Source organism: Lolium perenne, chromosome 2 (assembly GCF_019359855.2).
Source record: "Lolium perenne isolate Kyuss_39 chromosome 2, Kyuss_2.0, whole genome shotgun sequence".
Lineage (NCBI taxonomy): Eukaryota > Viridiplantae > Streptophyta > Magnoliopsida > Poales > Poaceae > Lolium > Lolium perenne.
Genome location: NC_067245.2, coordinates 99,888,330 through 99,907,231, shown reverse-complemented (window position 1 = coordinate 99,907,231; position 18,902 = coordinate 99,888,330). Strand labels below are relative to the sequence as shown.

Here is an 18,902-nt window from a genome sequence, read left to right as displayed (position 1 = left end):
CCTGCTAGTTCATTCGCCAAAAGGATCGCCAGACTGATGCTTATTAGTAGTTCGTATATCCCTCCGTCGCCCTCATCTCTAATTTCTGAATCGGTTCATTTTCACCGATCTGGCCTAGCTAGAGTAGTTGCTTCATACAAATCGTTGCCCCAGCCGACACGTGCCGGATTCACCTCAAAATTCCACAGGGGTGAGGATAAGATGTGTCTGACCGGTGGAAATGTTTTGGAAAGGCAAAGGTGCGAGGACTAAAGGCAGACCACCAAATCAGCACAATTAACGTGACAGCTAGGAGATCAAGATAAAAAAAAAGACATGATGTTGGTGCACGAACGAGCTTGGTCTAACTTGGCGTGCTGCGCACCTCCTGTGGCATCATTTGCCGACTGCGACAGCTTTGAAATTATGTCTTTGCATCTTTGAAATTATGTCTTTGATTGTGTCCCTAAGCACAATAACAAGATGTGTGAAACGGAAAGTTGAATGGTGTTGCAAACGACAGGAGATACGAGACTGCAAGCGAGTAATAGTGAGCTAGCGCTGCCGCTCAGTTGTTCAAAAGTGTCTTTCTAATTGCAAACGAGAAACAAGCGTCTGTTATACTTCCTTTTAAAAAAAGCTTTTTTGCTATATTCCAGTCAGAATTTACCCTGATAAACGGGCGGCTATCAAAATGTTGTTCATTGCAGGACTCTTCTCCGAAGTCACTATCGAATCCGGCAACTTGTCGTTAGAGGAATGGTTTGGTCTGCATAGTTCCCTAGAAATTGACAGCGAGCTCGGCTACTTTTCTAAAGTTTTCTCTAGAATACAAACTACTACTTGTCTAAAGTTACAAGCCTATAAGTGACAAAGAGTTACATTCACAGCTACTCATAGATTTAGTTAGTGCAGTGGAGTTAGCTGGATAAGCACCTCACACCAGTGAGTAGTAGGGTGCTAGCGAGCAACGTGCCAGTGCAATGGCAGCTACACCGACTCCCACGCTGGTGCTCCTGCCGGAGTGGGGCGCCGGGCACCTCATGTCCATGATCGAGTCCTGCAAGCGCATCCTCCTCGCCGGAGACCGCGCCTTCTCCATCACGCTGCTCGTCATGCGGCCGCCCACCGCCGAGGCCACCTCCCAAGTCGAGGCGCATGTCCACCGCGAGGCCGCCTCCGGCCTCGACATCCGCTTCCATCGCCTCCCCGCCGTCGAGCCTCCAGCCGATGCGGCGGGAGTCGAGGAGTTCATCGCGCGCTACATCCAGCTCCACGCTCCCCACGTCAGGGACGCCATCTCGGGGATGTCGTGCCCCGTCGCCGCGCTCGTGCTGGACATGTTCGCGTCGCCGATGGTCGACGTGGCCCGCGAGCTCGGCGTGCCGTCCTACGTGTTCGTGTCGTCCACCGGCGCCATGCTCGCGCTCATGCTGCACCTGCCCGTTCTGCACGAGGCGGTCACCGTGGAGTTCGACGAGGTGGAAGGGGAGGTGCACGTGCCCGGCTTGCCGCCGATACCGCCGGAGTGGATGCCGTGCCCGGTGGTGGACAAGAAGAGCCCCAACTACACGTGGTTCGTGCGCCTGGGCGACCGCTTTATGGACGCCACGGGCATCATCGCGAACACTGCAGACGAGCTCGAGCCGGGGCCCCTGGCGGCCATCGCCGAGGGCCGCTCCGTGCCCGGGCACCCCGCGCCGCCGGTATACCCCATCGGTCCCGTGCTTTCGCTTGGAAGCAAGAAGGACTCTACCGGGCCGCCGCACGAGTGTATCTCGTGGCTCGAGGCGCAGCCGCCGGCGTCGGTAGTGTTCCTCTGTTTCGGTAGCATGGGATGGTTCGAGGCAGCGCAGGTGGTGGAGATTACCGCCGCGCTGGAGCGGTGCGGCCACCGCTTCCTGTGGGTCCTCCGGGGACCGCCTGCTGCGGAGTCGGGCGCCGGCGCGCCGGACGGATCGGAGCACCCGACGGACGCGAACCTGGAGGAGCTCCTCCCAGAGGGGTTCTTGGAGAGGACCAAGGGCAAGGGCCTCGTGTGGCCGGCGTGGGCGCCGCAGAAGGACATCCTCGCCCATCCGGCCGTGGGGGGATTCGTGACGCACGGCGGGTGGAACTCGGTGCTGGAGAGCCTGTGGCACGGCCTGCCCATGGCGCCCTGGCCTCTGTACGCGGAGCAGCACCTGAACGCGTTCGAGCTCGTCAACGACATGGGCGTCGCCGTGCCACTGAAGGTGGACCGGAAGCGGGATAACTTCGTAGAGGCAGCGGAGCTGGAACGAGCGGTCAAATCCCTGATGGGCGCCGGCGAGGAGGGGAGGAAGGCGAGGGCGAAGGCCGCGGAGATGAGGGACGTGTGCCGCAAGGCCGTGCACAAGGGCGGCTCTTCAGAGGCAGCGTTGATAAGGCTCTCCGAGGCGCTTCACCAAGGCGCCGCGCTCCCGAACATGTGAAAACATGTCTATAGTCCTACTATATCTAAGCAGTGTCAATAAAGGATAGTGCTGAGCATCCTCCGGAGGATATTTTCCCCGGAACCTTCAACTCCCCTGCCCGACACGTGTCCTCCGGGATCATACCCATGTGCAGCACTCAACTCCCCCGTGCAAGGAAAATGAAAAACAAACGAATCTACAGACATGGTTGACGTGCGTACTACAAGAGCACCTTCGTTCGCCCCGCACACGAAGAAAAGCTGACGCCGGCGGCTTGCAGCACCGCGGTGGCGCTCGATGGCGGGCTTGCAGCACCGGCAGGGCACTTTTGCAGCTCCCATGGCGCTCATTTGCAGCTCCGGCGGAGCCGACGTCGACGGCTTGCAGCACCACGGTGGCGCTCGACGGCGGGCTTGCAGCACCGGTGGGGCACTTTTGCAGCTCCCATGGCGCGCGTTTGCAGCTCCGTCGGAGCGGCATCGACGGCTTGCAGCACAGCGATGGTGCTCGACGGCGGCTTGCAGCACCGGCGGGACACTTTTGCAGCTCCCATGGCGCGTGTTTGCAGCTCGACGAAGCGGACGTCGGCGGCTTGCAGCACCGCGGTGGCTCGACGGCCGGCTTGCAGCACCGGCGGGGCACGTTTGCAGCTCCCATGGTGCACGTTTGCATCTCCGGCGGCATCGACATCGGCGGCTTGCAGCACCATGGCCGCGCTCGACGGCGGTCTTGCAGCACCAGCGTGGTACTTTTGCAGCTCCCATGGCTCGCATTTGCAGCTCCAGCGGCATAGCTTTGAAGCTCCGGCGGCGCAGCGCCACCACCCTCCCCGGGAAGCACCTCCCTCTTCTAAGAGAAGGCAGCACCGCCGCCCACCGTAGGTAGCATCATTGGCTGCCACTCGTAGCATCGATTCCACCGATTGCAGCGCCGCCACCCACCACTGGTAGCTGCGCCGGCCGCCGCTTGTCGCATCGCCGCCCTGCCACTTGTTGCCCTTGCAGCAACTGTGGTTTGCGAGCACCACCGCAAAATCAAGATGGGGAGCAGCGGGCAACGCCTTGGTGCGGAAAAACGACGGCGCCACGGGGGAGAGAGAGGGATGGTGGCGCATTGGCGAGATGGGAGCGGCGGAGCTGGTCGAAGTAGAGCTCCGGTAGGAGACATGGCTTGCGAGTTTCTTGGTGGCGTGAATGTAGGAGAAAGAGATGGGGGATTAGTGTGGACGGGAGAAGATGAGGTGAGAAGATAAGGTAGGTGGTGGGTCCCACCACACATGGTCAGTTCTTTCTCTCAGGGACGCGTGGCGCATGGTCAAGGCAGCGTGCGTTGTATCCTCTCGAGGAAAACGAGCATTTTCCGTCAATAAATGTCATTTTTTGTCATGTGTAGCACCTAATATAAGGTATTTCAAACTAAAGACTTACCACATTTGTAAAACACAACATTATCTACATCTAGATATTTTTTCACCCAATCAAGTTGCTCTATAAGGTCATGGCTTGGCAAGAACAAATTTGTAGATAGTTTCTAAAAGTCTATTTGGCCAAACTCTTTCCCAAGATTTTGATATGACAAAACAACCAAAACCCTAGTTTCGAACCAAAAGTCAAAAGCCTTCAAAGCCAAGCTTTTAAAAATTTATGTGGAAGTATGAGATAGCATATCCACATTATTAGAAGTTTTTGACTTCAAGGATTTCATTAAAATTATTCATTTTCTTTCTTTTGAAAACTACAAAGGAGAAACCAAAGAAGCTATTTTCACAAAACATTATCTTGGACTAAGTCTCCATCTATATAACCTTGATTTAAAAATACTCTAATCACTAATTTCCAAAATTTTGTTGATTTAAAATAAAAAGGGAATTTATTATAGGTCACTATAATTATCTATGATCAACTATCCCATGTTTTCTTGTATGTACCAAATTCCCTGGAAAACCATTGTGTAGCCTTCTCTTGGAAAGTCCCTTTACCCAAATCACCGTTGCCGAGATCATTCTCAGAGCATAGGCTCATCCCTTCTTTTCTAAAGATGGTTTTAATCTAATACCTTTATATTGACTTTGTTGGATTAGTAGCATGTTAGTTATTTCTTATGTTTCTTGTGTGATGCTTGTGCTCAATCCTAAATGTGTGCATGAGAATTCTTTAAAATCCCTAAACCCCAATAAATTATGAACCAAAATCGGACCAGAATTATGTCACACCAAAAATATCCAGTATTGGACTAGAATTATGTCAATCTGAAAATATTGGACCAGAATTATGTCACCACAAAAATTATGGACCAGAAAAATGTTCAGTATTGGACCATAATTATGCTAGTGGACCACAAAATCATCAATCATGTATTGGACCAGATTTATGTCACCCCAAAAATATCTACAAACCTTTTCCCTACTTAATTAAACCCCCTTTTGTTTTCACTATTACTCTAGAAACCCTATTTCTCCATTTAAGCTATTTCTTTGCAAAACATAAAATAATTAAAAATAGAAAATGAGGTCTATATATGATGCCACACCATTTCCCACTAGAAATATTTTTATAAAGAATTTTCCTATTCTATTTTCTTTATTTACAAAAAGGGTAGAAATGGTAATTCTATCATTTCTTCCATAATAATTTAAAAAAAAAATCTGGAAAAAATCTACAATGCTCTGATACTATCATAGAGCATAACCAGACAAAAAACCCTTGCCATAATTTTCAAAAGATAACCACAAAGTCTATTTCAGCAAATTCAAAATATGGATAAAGAGGTGACCAAAAAAATTGAGAAAAATACCTAAATTTGCAGGGAAATGATCTATATAATAACCAAAGTTTTGACAAGAAAAAACACACTAGCACTGTGGAAAAAATTGATTTCAAGTTCAAGTTTGTTTTGGACAAAAACTGGCGTGCCCCCTTTTCTTCCCCTCTCTCAGTACCCCCTCAAACTCACCCATTTACCCCTATTGCTAGTTATATGATGGTTAGCATCACATATCCATTTTACGCCCTATTTAGAAATGTGAAATTATAGGATGGGAACCCCACAAAGTTTTTACCCAAAATGTTTTCTTCGAAAACCTTGTGAAGGTGGGTTTTTCAGAAAAGAAAGTTTAAAAAGGTTGGTGTTAGTCATAAGAAAATGGTGGAATTAGTTTTCAGAAAAGGAAAAAAAAACATTGGTTCTAAGTAATTCCCCAGATCAATATTTCCATGCAACCACAATAACATGAAATGGGACCGGGTGTAGAAGAGTAGTTTGTTTGTTTAGCTTGTTTATACCAACCACATTGTAAGAGCATGTCTAATGGAACCCTTAAACCCTTATAGCTATAAGGGTCGAGAATTGGCAAAATTGGAGAGGTTGGAGGTGTGAAAAACACGAGGCATTTAGTGGAACCCTTAAACCCTTAAATTTTAAGGGTTGAGTCAAATAGTGGAACCCTCAAACCCTTAAATTTTAAGGGTTTGAGGGTTCCACTATTTGACTCAACCCTCAAACCCTCATCACAGTTTCATATCACAAATATCACAAATATCACCATAAACATCAAACAATAATCATTCTAGTTATTATTACAACATCAAATAGTACTCTCAAGCACAAGATAATCATTCCAAATATTACAACAATGTTTTTGGCAAAATAAAAAAATTGTTCGAAGCAAATAGGAGTTGACAATGAGTGTTTGCATTCTCAATCGCACGGTGTGCTTCAAGAAAAGCTTCTACACGATTGGGGTTCCTTTCTGGTTGCACACGGGTGCCAACATTGTCATAGAAGCAAGGGAGGTTTAACCCTCTCTCATCCTCTATGATCATGTTGTGTAGAATCACACAACATGTCATGATGTCCTGCAAGGTCTTCTTGTCCCAAAAACGAGCTGGACCCCGGACTATGGCAAACCTTGCTTGCAAAATACCGAAAGCTCTCTCAATATCTTTGCGGGCTGCCTCTTGTGCCCTTGTGAAATGAGCTTGTTTTTCTCATCAATAGTATGAACAAAATTTACAAAAAAAAGGGGGAAGAAAATACCTTCGGCGGCGTCGGGGGAGAAGGCTGGGGGCGGGCCGAGCGGCGGTGGCGGGGAGGCTGGGGACGGAGCGGCGGCGGCGGGGAGGCTGGGGGCGGCGGCTCGATGCGGAGGAGGGAGGAGGCCGGGGCGGGCCGAGCGGCGGTGGAGGGAGGAGGAGGAGGAGCTCGGGCGGAGGAGGGAGGAGGAGGAGGAGCTCGGGCGGAGGAGGAGCTCGGGCGGAGGAGGGAGGAGGCGGCGGAGGCCGGGAGCTAGGAGCGGCGGCAGGGAGGCTGGGGGCGGCGGCGGGGCGGAGCTCGATGCGGAGGAGGGAGGAGGCGGCGGAGGCCGGGAAAAGGTCCGGCGGGGGGAGGAGGAGGTGGGGGTGCTCGATCCGGTGGCGTCGGCGGCCGGCGAGGGGAGGGGCTGGGGCGGCGGCGGCCGGCGGCGCGGTGTGGAGGTGAGCTCGGGGAGGGAGGAGCTGAACTGCTTCCCGCGTCCGTTGTGAACGTGTAGGGGTCGGAGCACGGGTCGGGGCCTCCAACCCTTACCTGTACAGGTCGGGGCACGGATTGGAGCCTCGACCTCTAAATTTTTTTAGGGATTTAGGGATTTTGGGGTTCCACTATATAGCATTTGAACCCTTAAATCCGTAAAAAAACGGTTGTATACGGATTTAAGGGTTCCATTAGACATGCTCTAAGGGGTGCACACTCCGAACGCACGGAACTGGAATGGCTCATGTGCATTTGAATATGCCACGGGGTACAGCTATGAGCTCTCACCGAAAATGCACTACAAGAGGTAGTGGCATTCCAGATGGTGACGAATACGGGTCGTGGCGCGTACGTTAGGAGGGCTTAAACAGTCTTCAGTTGCACCCTAAAAGGGATTTGGAACGCGACAGATAATTGACCGGGCCTATCCGTGCACCCTACATCCTCTTTCGGTCCAGCGCATTACAATAGAGTGTCGGACACCCCCAGCCCGTTTCCGCTTGTGGTAACTCGGCATACCACTGCATGTAGTCATTGACATAACACCAGTTGCGAAGTATTAATCTACAAAAATTACATCTCTCAGAGTGGTACAACAGAAATATAGCTGGTCCTCTATTCAGTGACTTAAAATTACAAGCCATATATGTACGTCATAGTTGAGCTCCTCCGAGGTCTGTGAGAGAGGATAACTGTAACTCAAGTTTGACTTTATCTAACTTTCGAACAACTGGTAATAGTAAACTAAATACCATGACTACTCGAGCAACGTTATTCTATAAGGTCCGGTGATGCCCGACTAATTACTAGGTGTTGCTTCTATGCTTCTGCTTCCTTGCTGGCCTCCTCGTTATCGTACGCGATCGTGTAGTCCACCCCTCTCAACTCCTCCAGTCAGGCCAGGTTCCTCTGGAGGACGTTTTAGAGGACACGACTGGAGATGCTCTTAGATCTGGAATGCTGTAGGGGACTTCTATTTTCCTTAGTTTCTTTTATCTTTTTTAGTTGTATGCATTCGTACTGCCACTGGGTGGAGCATTTGTTGCAGAGGCTAGATGTAATTTTTATATCTTTTGATATTAATATATTTCCTTTATCGAAAAATTACCGCTGCTCGCTACACCCAAAATCATTGCGGTAAGGACCCTCGCTTTGGCCCATAGCGTTTCCCCCACAAATCTCACCTAAATAGTTTTCCACAGTGCATACAACGTCCACCAACTAGCTAACATCACCAGTACATAAACCAAAAGGTGGGCAGCTATTAATTATATGATGTCGCCTGCTCAACGGCTATGCATATACAGGCCAAGGCGATAACCATCTTAACAAAGAGAGTTACGACAACAATAAAACGGAAAATGGGATTTAATCGGAGTGGGTCAGATTTTGCTATTGTTATACTATTTTAATCCATATTTTCTTGATAGATTTAAAACAGATCGGATAATGATTATACGAATTTTGATAGCGATACACTAGACAACCTATTCGGGATGGAAATGAAGCAGACACGGCCGCACAGGGTAAAAACACAACTTATATAAGTTCGCATAACTCTTGAATGAGTTTAACAAAATAATCATAAAATAAATAATATAGTATGATATAATGAATAAATATAACATAACCATGTGAACAAAGAAGGTTCACATGGATGCAACAACATAAACACAAGGGCAAAGATAACATGAAGGCATTTTTTAAGAGCGTAGTATCATAACAAGTTTGGACTACATAATCATTAGAGTGACTACGTAAGTGTGCGCTATTGTTTAGCGAACAAACTTGATAACTCACTAACCGCTAAATATGTTGTATTAGCTTCGAAGTCTAGGATGATAATCAAATTATTTGGATAAAAATCACTGGATAATTCTCAATAATTTTGTATACGGATATCCGGATGCTATTTGACATACCATATCCTATTCCATTTGTTGACAAGTTCGAAATCAGATATTCTTATCCATTGGATTCGGCTAAACTAGATATGGATTCTCCAAAACGGTTTTTTTTTTAAATGGCGCTATATCCATTTACAACCCTAGATTTACCAATATTTATAATCCACCCATATTCACAATTTTGCATCCAATGGAAAATGAAATGATAATTAAAAAATTACCGTCGTGCTTCTGAAACAATATTCCTCCAGCTAGTCATGTCTGCTACATGTCGCCGTGAGCCATGTTATATGTAGTTCTACTTTTGTAGAACATTTTTTTCGGTTAGTGTACGTCTTGTGGGATATCACAAAAAATAAGGGGGCACCTGGAGCTTAGTCGACTGAGACTTATTAAATCTCAGTCGACTGACATCATCACGTTTTGTGTGACAAAATTGACTCGCACATCCAGCCCGAGATGGGCCTGTACAACATAATTTCGGCTCCCTTTGGGCCTGTACAAATTATTCTTTCTTTCTTGACGCTGTTTCTTTGGGCCTGTATTACTATTGGGTCTTGTTACCTGTCATTCTTTCTTGACGCTGAAGAAAACTTGTTGTGGAGAAATAGATCGTATGCCAAAAGTACCCCTCAACCACTCCCTTCCATCATCCTCTCTCTCACGACATAGCAGTGCAATTACTCTGTGAACCCCCGATGAGAAAGAACAGCAGATCAGATCTGACGAAAAATCATGAGTATCAAAGATGTTCTCCATAATTCCTTCTGGTCTAAAATCACAGATCTGAGTACCGAAGGAGGATCAAGTACTTACCCAGGTCAGACAACCCATAAATCCTTTTGTTCAAAAAAAGTTTCTCATGTCTTCTCTTGTTAGAACCTGCACGAAAATGATGAATGAAAAACATAACTATGCTCCTTTATTTTCTGTAGTTCCATTTGATGCATCAGAAAAGACTTCATGCCAGAAAAGAGGAGGATCAAGTAATTACACAGGTCAGGAAATCCTTTTGTTTAAAAACAGATTCTCTCTTCTCTTGTAAGAACCTGCACGAAAATGATGAATGAAAATGGATCTATGCAACTTTTGTTTTCCTGTATTTTTTAGTTCATGCATCAGACAAGACTTCATGCAGCAGACAAGATTTTTCCACTGATTTCCCAACAGTACAAACTGACGGAGAATATAACAACACATACCAGAGTATGACATTAGACAACTTCATTCCTGATGTTTGCATCTACCTTGTTGAAACATGTTTCTTTGTATATATTTGCGGAGCCTGACAAATTGTAAATCTCTGAACTATTTCAGGTATAATGCAGAACTATGGAAATTATTTGATAGGATCAGAAACACATACAGTACAGGTAATGCAACTTGATGCTACTGTATTGTTGCTACTCATTGGCTACTGTCTCTTTAGATAGTAAGAATTGACGACCTAGTGTAGCTAAAGTTCAAAGGCAAGAAATAGACAGATGCAACTTTATTTATTTGCTCTCATTCCCGAAAAGAATTTCAAGATGCCTAAGAAACTAACCAAACCAGATGTGCTCATATATGGTTAGGTAACTACAGAACGAATGTACGTATTCAGTCATTTACCACCAAGTCTTTCCCATTCTTCTTTGCACTGGTTAGCGGGGAGCACACGACATCAGGGTTCCCATACTGGAACTGCAAAAAATATCATAGGCTCTCAGCAACTCAAAAATTAGATTTTCAATCGTTGTGCACAACATTACAAATTGACAGTTTGTACCGTTGTGGCAGCTGCATCTGCCAGTAAGAAGAGAAAGTCACCATCATTTTTTCAACTGCATGTACAAAAACCAATTAAATGAACACCAAAGCGAATGATGTGAAGTTTACAGCACACAAGTTGATTTGATTACATGAAATATATTGGTGGCCAATTTTTATGTTCAAAAGTAAAACTGCACCTCCTAAATCATACTAGTAATACACATAGGATTACCGTCTGTGCTCTGAACAAATCCTTCAGCGAGTAGCTATCCGACTGAAGCTGTTCATCAACAAGTCTAGTTGTTTCCTGAAGCGTAGCTTTGCATTCAGGGCCAGCCGACTCCCCGACCTGTGTAAAAATGACCGCACATAACACTAGGATCAGAAACACATACAGTACAAGTAAATACAACTTGATGCTAATATATTGTTGTTATAATGGCCCTTGTTATAATACATTTCATTTTTTTTTGGGACTTGGCATGCATTCACATTGGGCATTCTTTTAAAAAAAGTACGGGCTTAGTTACCTAAGATTTTATGTTTTGTCACATTCATATGTACAAACTAATGGAACTATGTTTGCCAGTTAAGGTAAAATTCACCTTGAAATCAGAAATTAATACTTTGAAGCAATGTTGAGAAAATCGCTTATCGGGTTCAACTCGGTCGGCTGACGATTAGCGATTAATAGGCAAATCGGACGATTAATCGAGCGATAAATGAGTTAATCGGACGATAAATGAATTTATCGGCTAATCGGTGACCACTGAATAGGGATTAATCGGGCGATTAATCGTTGAATCGGACGATTTTTTGAACAGTGCTTTGAAGTAGCTTTGACAAAATTGCTATTGTGTGCAGCAATTCTCGGATGCTGGTGTGCGCGAAAAATCCGCGAAAGGTTCCTGCAACAGTCATGAAGAAGCAGACACTCTGAGTAGCTTGTGAAAAACTTTACAAATAGAACATCTAAAAAAATAGCTTTTACCACCTGACAGTATAAAAATCTTGTCTCTGTATTCTTGTAGATGAATTTCTCACAAGATGGAAGCATGTCATACACTCAGATGTTGCTAGGAGTAGAAAGCACAGAAGATTATTACAATCATTTTGTCCAAGGTCCAATGGGTGCTGAGGTATTAAAATTGTTGTTTTGACATTGTATATCAAGAATTTATTTGTATTTCGTTCTTCTCATTGCAATATTATGTTTAAAAAATGCAGAACAAATTATTCATGATCACTGGTAGATATTCAGATAGCAACAATGGCATGTCTCAAGAACACCAATCAATCATACATGACACAAATATGGAAAATTATTGTGGTTGGAACTTTCAGAATATGACATCAGATAGTGGGAATCAAGAAAGGGTTAATCATGAAGATCCAATTGTTGAAGAAGATAATGTTCATGTTTCCTCTCAGACAAGCAGTGGCAACCATTCAAAAGAGAACCCAAACAACATGGCTCCTGAAATTCATGATTCAGATGATGAGATTGAAGAAGCAGCACCACATTATGACATATTTGGTGACGATCTACCTAGTGCAAGCAGTGAAAGTCGCGAAAATCTTGGCAGCAGTAATGATGAAGAAAAAACAACAGAGGGTGAACTAACAGAAGAAGATATTGTTACTTTCCTAGAGAATGAAGAAGCTAAATCAGATCCAAAATCAAGCAGTCAAGAAGTTCGGGATCATCATGCTCCTCACCTTGATATGCAATTTCCTTCTGATGATGCAGCTTATAAGTTTTTCAATGAGTATGCTTCAATATGTGGATTTTCTATTGCCAAGGAAGGAAATTACAGGGCACACCCGTGTGACATTTGTGTGCAACCGTGCAGGGAAGCCCGTGGATGAAGAAACTCTGGAAAAAAGAAGGAAACAAAAAAATTTAAAGAAACAAGAGAGGACAGGAGTTGTTCCCGCAGATAGAAGAACAAGGAGGAATAAGATAGAGCACACAGGCTGCCTAGTTAAAATGGTTGTTTCATTAAAGAATGGAAATTGGTTGGTAATTTCACTGCACCTTGAACATAACCATGAACTGAGTCCACCGCAGGAGACAAAATTCCTGAGATCCTATAAGAGCATGACCGAAGATGAGCAGTTGTTCATCCGCACATTTGCCTCTGTGAAGCTTCCACCAAGGAAAATGATGTCGATCCTCTCTTACCTGAGAGGTGGTGATGTACCTTACACAAAGAAGCATGTTAGCAATGTGCAAACAGCAATAATAAAAGTGCAAGCTAAATGACATGACGCAGGTCCTTGATTATTTCCGCAAAAGAAAAGAAGATGATCCTAGGTTCTACTACAATTTTAAACTTGGTGAGGGCAAGAAAGTTCTAAGTCTCTTCTGGTCTGATGGAAACTCACGGAGGATGTATGAGTTGTATGGAGATTGTGTCAGCTTTGACACAACATACAAGACCAACAGATACAACCTACCGTTTGCTCCATTCGTAGGTGTAACCGGACATGGTCACACTTGCCTATTTGCTTGTGCAATTATACAGAATGAGACAGCGGAATGTTTCACTTGGTTATTTCAAGAGTTCCTTCATTGCATGGGTAACAAATCTCCAAAAACAATCATAACAGACCAGTGCTTATCTATGGCTACATCGATTCCTCAAGTGTTCCCTAAGACAGTTCACAGAAATTGTTTCTTCCACATAAGGAAAAAGTGTGATGAAAAGTGTGGTAGATCATTTGCTACAAAAGCTAACTTACATGCAGAAGTGTCAGATATTTTATGTAATTCGCTGACCATTGAAGAATTTGAGTATCTTTGGCAAGATATGGTTCAGAAATATGATGTTGGACACATAAAATACTTCAATGCAATGTGGAAAAACAGGGCGAAATTTGTCCCTGTATACTTCAAGAAGGATTTCTTTCCTTTTCTTCATTCTACAGCTAGAAGTGAGGGTACTAATTCAGTTTTCAAGGACAACGTTGGTTCAACATACAGTGTTATAAGTTTCTTGGGTGAGTACCAGAGGATCACTAAAGATATCGAGGAGAAGGAAAGAGAGCAGGATTCAATCACAAGAACTACTACACCTGATTACTGGGTGAAGAGTGAAATTGAGTATCAGGCTGGGAGAATGTACAACCGACAAATATTTTACAAGTTTCAGAGACAGCTGGGTTTTACAGCTAAACTACATGTTGATGAAATTATTAAAAATGAAAGATATGAAGTCTACAAGACAAGAATGCTTGCAGAAAATGACTTCAGGTCTCGGAGGTTTGTTGTACTGGTTAATCTACCAATTGAAGACTTCTCTTGCATTTGCTGCAAATTTCAGAAGGATGGTATACTTTGTAGCCACATACTTCGTGTACTTGTAAATCTCAACATTTCAGAACTACCAGCAAAGTACTTCATTGAAAGGTGGAAGCCACAAGATAGGAAGGTAGTGAGAGACAAGCAGTACAATGTACCTTTGGAGCTCACAGAGAAGAACCGGCACCTCAGGTTTACTCTGTTGACAAAAAGGCTGGTTGATATTGCATCTGAAGGTTCGCGTGATAATGAACGTTATCTCTTGGTAGTAAAAGAAGCTATTCAGATAGAGGCAAAGTTAGATGCAATAAGTACAGCTCAGGAAGAAGCAGACAAGCAAAAGAAAAATGGAATCAGACAGAGAACATACGTCCTGATGTAGTTGATGATGGTTTCGGTGCAACCATTGAGAACCCTGATGTAGCTAAACCAAGAGGAAGGCCTACAATAACAGGACGGCAGAAACCTTTAGTTGAGGAATTCCGTTCAAAGCAGAAAATAACGTGTAGCCATTGTGGATCACATGGGCATAATATTGCAGGTTGCAACATGTAACACCTAGACAAGTCATGTTTTCTGAAGAAGACAACAAGCAAGAAAACTTCAGGTTTAACACTTACTTACTCTATCATTAAAAAAATGAGAAGTAAAAGGTTTCAAAATTAATATGCAAAAGAATATATATTACTGTGTCTTAATTTCAGTATTAAACTTTTGCAGCTCCTAATTCAAGTAAAAAAGCGACATACTACTGGCAGCACAGAGAATAGCAAATCGAAGAAAAAATCAAAGGCGCAAGACAGTCCACTTGTGCTCTGAGGGCTTGATGAAGTGAAGCATGCAGTTTGCATTTCCAAATTTTGGTGGAGAAACGATTTGTCCATAAGGAATCTATCCGTATTTGTAATTTAACAAAGTTGTAATTTATAGAATGTGTTAGTCATTGGTTTCAGAATGCTTCGTTCAATTGCAATTAGGTTTGTTGCATGAATTTTATGACAGTTTATTGCATGTAGTGACTGTAACAACTGGCCTATGTTTTGCTAAAAAGAAAGAAGGCGTGATGTGGACCGCTATGTTCACGTGGGAGTTTACAGGATCATTGTTAGCTTCTCACAGCTTTCGTTAACAACTTATATATACATTGTGATTGATACTGATAACCATAAAAAAGCAGTTACCTGCAATTACAAATCCAGGTGTCAGTTAACCTAGGAATTATGACAAAAAATGCCAATAAAAAGGTATCAACACTGAAAAGAGAGAGAAAACATAGCATTGGAGTACAAAGAAATGTTTTGTATATAGCACGGGTGCTTAATGTAGACGCATAGTACAGAGGAACCAACATGTGCTATTGTTGCAAGGGTAAAAAAGCACATAGCACATGTCTTCGTCTTACCATAGACAGTCTGTGTTCCTCACAGACACACTCTCTCCCCTAGGACATTGCAATACTGAAAACCCGCCAGCAAAAATCAAGGCCGAACCTAAAAAAGAAAATTCAACCAAACAGAATAAAAAATGAGACTAGACCATATACCATTGGAGTGATTTTCAACGGGAAAACTACAAAAGCTAGCTTATAAAAAAGCAGTAAAAAAAGAAAATGGCTTGTGCCATGTATTTGTCTGATATATATGAAATGACTAATATGAAACAACTACACATATACCATGAAATAAGCAGTAGAAAAAAAAAGTGTACCCTGTTGTCTCCGTCGAAAATTAACCACAACCTGCATTTAAAATGCTCAAGTGCAACACAACATGCATGGTAAAAAATGCCATGGACATGAAACATGCATCCTATAGTGTCAGATTCAGTTCCCAGGTTCCATTATGCTATTCAAAATAGGCACAGGGCATTCTCGTCTGACAACTAAAAATAACGGTCCTCTTAATTCATAAATTGTGCCTATATGATGACATCCTGGTTTAAGTTCCCCTAAACACATGAAAATACACATAATTTGCACTACACATAATTTGTTTTACATAGTGAATTTTTTTTCACCAAGAAGTACTAGAAGATCCCAAAAAAATCATGTTGTAGTGGTTCCTCCTCCTTTTCCCGGGCTTGGAACCGGCTATGCATTTTAGTAATGACATAGGCGAAGCTCCCCACCCCAAACAATGAAAAATTGAAAAGAATCCCCGGCAGAAAGAAAGTCTTCAAAAGAAAGAAAAACATTGAAGAATAAAACATAATTTGTTCCATGAAAAGAGTTTGAAAATTTCTCACTTCTGCTCAATAAAATAGGCGATATTTGAAAAATAGGAAGTGACACTAAGAACAGATGGAAAAGCGCATGTGAATGATCAACAACAAACATCAACTGAAAAAATATTTTGAGAAGAATTAAAATGTCTAATGCAAAAACAACGCAATTCAAAAACATGTGACTAACAGAATACCAACAGAGTTCAAAACATGTGAGTGATCAACTACAACAGCAACTGAAAAATATTTTGAGAAGAATTAAAATGACTACTGCAGTACAGTTCAACAACATGTGACTAACAGAATGTCCAGCAGAGTTCAAAACATGTGATTGACAGAATATGCAGCAGTGCACATTTTACAAATATGGCAACACTTCATACAGTTTCAGCGGATTAAAAAGTTCAGCACTAAAAAGGTACAGATAGCGCAGCGGGAAAGAAGTGCAGAATAATGAAACATCTGCTACTCCCCCCTTGATTTTCAGCACTTCACCCCTTGTGTTCAGTGAAGCCATGACCATCATAGATTGAACTGGATTACTGATCTGCTATTAATATTAAAATTTGAGTTATATTTTAGACAAAACTTTTCAATCTTAAATGTGATTCTTACAAATGCATGCTAATGTCTTACCCTGAGTAAATGAGCTGTTGCAAAATCATTTCTTCACAAGAGTATGCTTCTTGCATGACTATATGAATACAAACATTAAACAAAAGGTAAGAAAAAAAACAAGTAAAAGATATTCTTATGTAGAGATGAAGAAGTTACCTCCAAGTCAAATGTACTTATGAAATCCATTTCTTCTACTTCAGAGTTGTAATCATTGAACAGAGTGTCGATAGCAATTTGAACACGGAAATCTGGTATATCACTGGCTGGAAAAGAACATGAATTGGGGTTCCTTGTGCAATATCGTTCCATATACTTGATGAGGAAAACTCCACAATCATTCCTAATTTAATAGTTTAAATAATTTTAGCAAGACCATGTCATAGAAGACAAAAAATCAGAGAACAAACAAAACTCAATGAAGGTGAGTAGAATTGTACGGTGTTCTTTGTTTTGGCAAATTTGGGTATGCTTTGCCAAATGTTTCGAAATGCATATCCTTTAGTTTACACTCAGCCCATGTTTTCTTGAAATTTGTAATCTGGAAAGCATGAAAAGGGAAAAATGCATGCAAAGATTAATCAAAAAATAATTAAGAATATAAAATGAATAACATCATTTATTAGGAAAAATATGTAACCATGGTTTGTATATGGCATACCATCATATCATCTACTTCTCTGTGTAACTCACTTGCTACTCCGCAAAGTGAATCCATGAACAAGAATTTGCGTACTCTCATGTCAACAGTAAATAGAAACCAATGACGATTATACAATGAAGGGAAGTGAATCTAATTGGAATAACAACAAATAAAAAATAATTTTAGGATAAGGTATATTGATTATGAAATAACATTATAGAGCTAAAAATAACAATGTAATACTTAGTTTACAAAACCAAATGAATAATGAAGTGACATATAACTTGCGTACCCGTTCTGATAGGTGCAATTTCCTAGCTGAGTCCGCACCCTGGAATCCTTTGATTACGTTTTTTGCCATATTTTCCTCATATATTCATTAGGCCATTTTTCAAGGAAATATTCCTGATAATGAACAATAAAATATTTCCATTAAAAGTTATTAACAAGGAGTCATGCAATACATAATAAAAGAGACAATGAAGAAGCCACTGTAAACATTTCATACCGCTGTTGTATGGAAAAAGAAATTCTTTTGCGATTTCTTTGGATGGTTATCCTTGAAAAGCTTTCTACAATAGCAGTTGATGACCCATGCTTCTACCCATCCCTCTTGTTTCATAGAACAACCAAGCTGTTTTAGTGACACTCTACAGTTATTCATGTTTATACTCCATCTACTACAAAAAAACAAAGCAGAGAACAATTAGTTGACATATAAAACAATGATATTTCTTACAGCTAATGATTAACATTATGAAAATACAGAAAAAGAACATGTAAGCTTGTATAAGTTGTACGTACTCGTGGTATTCTGGATCATCACATAATGTTGTTATTGTTTCGTACAACTTCATCTCATGAGGTCCATATTTGGTTGATATTGTGTTATTAATTTCAAAAGGTGAACAAAGAAATGAACTGCGGTTAACAACTCGCTTTGGAGGCTTATTTTCCTTTCCTCTTGAAAAACTAGTACTCCCGAGGCTCAAACCAGCATTGTACAGATTATCACACAAGTCAGACATGTCATTGCAAAAAAATTTGATGTTTCTTTCACCCAGGAGCCGTGCTTGTGATGCTGGTCCAGAAGGATTACTTGATCTCTCACCCATAAACTGTACTTCTGGTGATGTTTCGACAGGTTTACATATCTTTACACCCATGAACTGCACTTCAGGAGAGTTTGGTGGAGTTGCTTCTTCATTGCGAAGGTTTTCGTACATGAATTCTACTTCAGGATTCATCTATGAAAAAAAATGAACAATTAATAAGTTACATATGACCAAATAAACATGGCAACTCCACATCAATTGCAAATAATAGTTATATTAAAATTCTGATCAATTGCAATCATAATACACCAACAAAATGAAATTTCCTAACAGTGGTTGAAACTTTTTATAAAGTTTCAGACATGCCTACATTTTAGCATAGCTATAAATTTTCATTGACATGCCTAAAATTTTGGATCCAGTTATACTTTACCTAACAACTGTACTGCAAAAACTTGTTAAATCAACACAAAAACACCC

General features: G+C 42.4%; 2 protein-coding genes across 2 annotated transcripts; both read left to right on the top strand.

The window, feature by feature from the left end:
* The first annotated feature begins 872 nt into the window (after positions 1–872).
* LOC127333381 (malvidin galactosylase UGT88C3) lies at positions 873–3,885 on the top strand. The gene has a single exon (XM_051359775.2). It carries the CDS (start codon positions 963–965, stop codon positions 2,430–2,432), a length of 1,470 nt encoding a protein of 489 aa, XP_051215735.1. The 5' UTR covers positions 873–962; the 3' UTR covers positions 2,433–3,885.
* An 8,964-nt stretch (positions 3,886–12,849) lies between these two features.
* On the top strand, positions 12,850–14,268 carry LOC127328748 (protein FAR1-RELATED SEQUENCE 5-like). The gene has a single exon (XM_051355323.1). It carries the CDS (start codon positions 12,850–12,852, stop codon positions 14,266–14,268), a length of 1,419 nt encoding a protein of 472 aa, XP_051211283.1.
* The last annotated feature ends 4,634 nt before the right edge of the window (positions 14,269–18,902 follow it).

Bases quoted from the DNA above. Each gene is read 5' to 3' on its own strand.
- LOC127328748 (XM_051355323.1), top strand. From the start codon at position 12,850: ATGACGCAGGTCCTTGATTATTTCCGCAAAAGAAAAGAAGATGATCCT.
- LOC127333381 (XM_051359775.2), top strand. From the start codon at position 963: ATGGCAGCTACACCGACTCCCACGCTGGTGCTCCTGCCGGAGTGGGGC.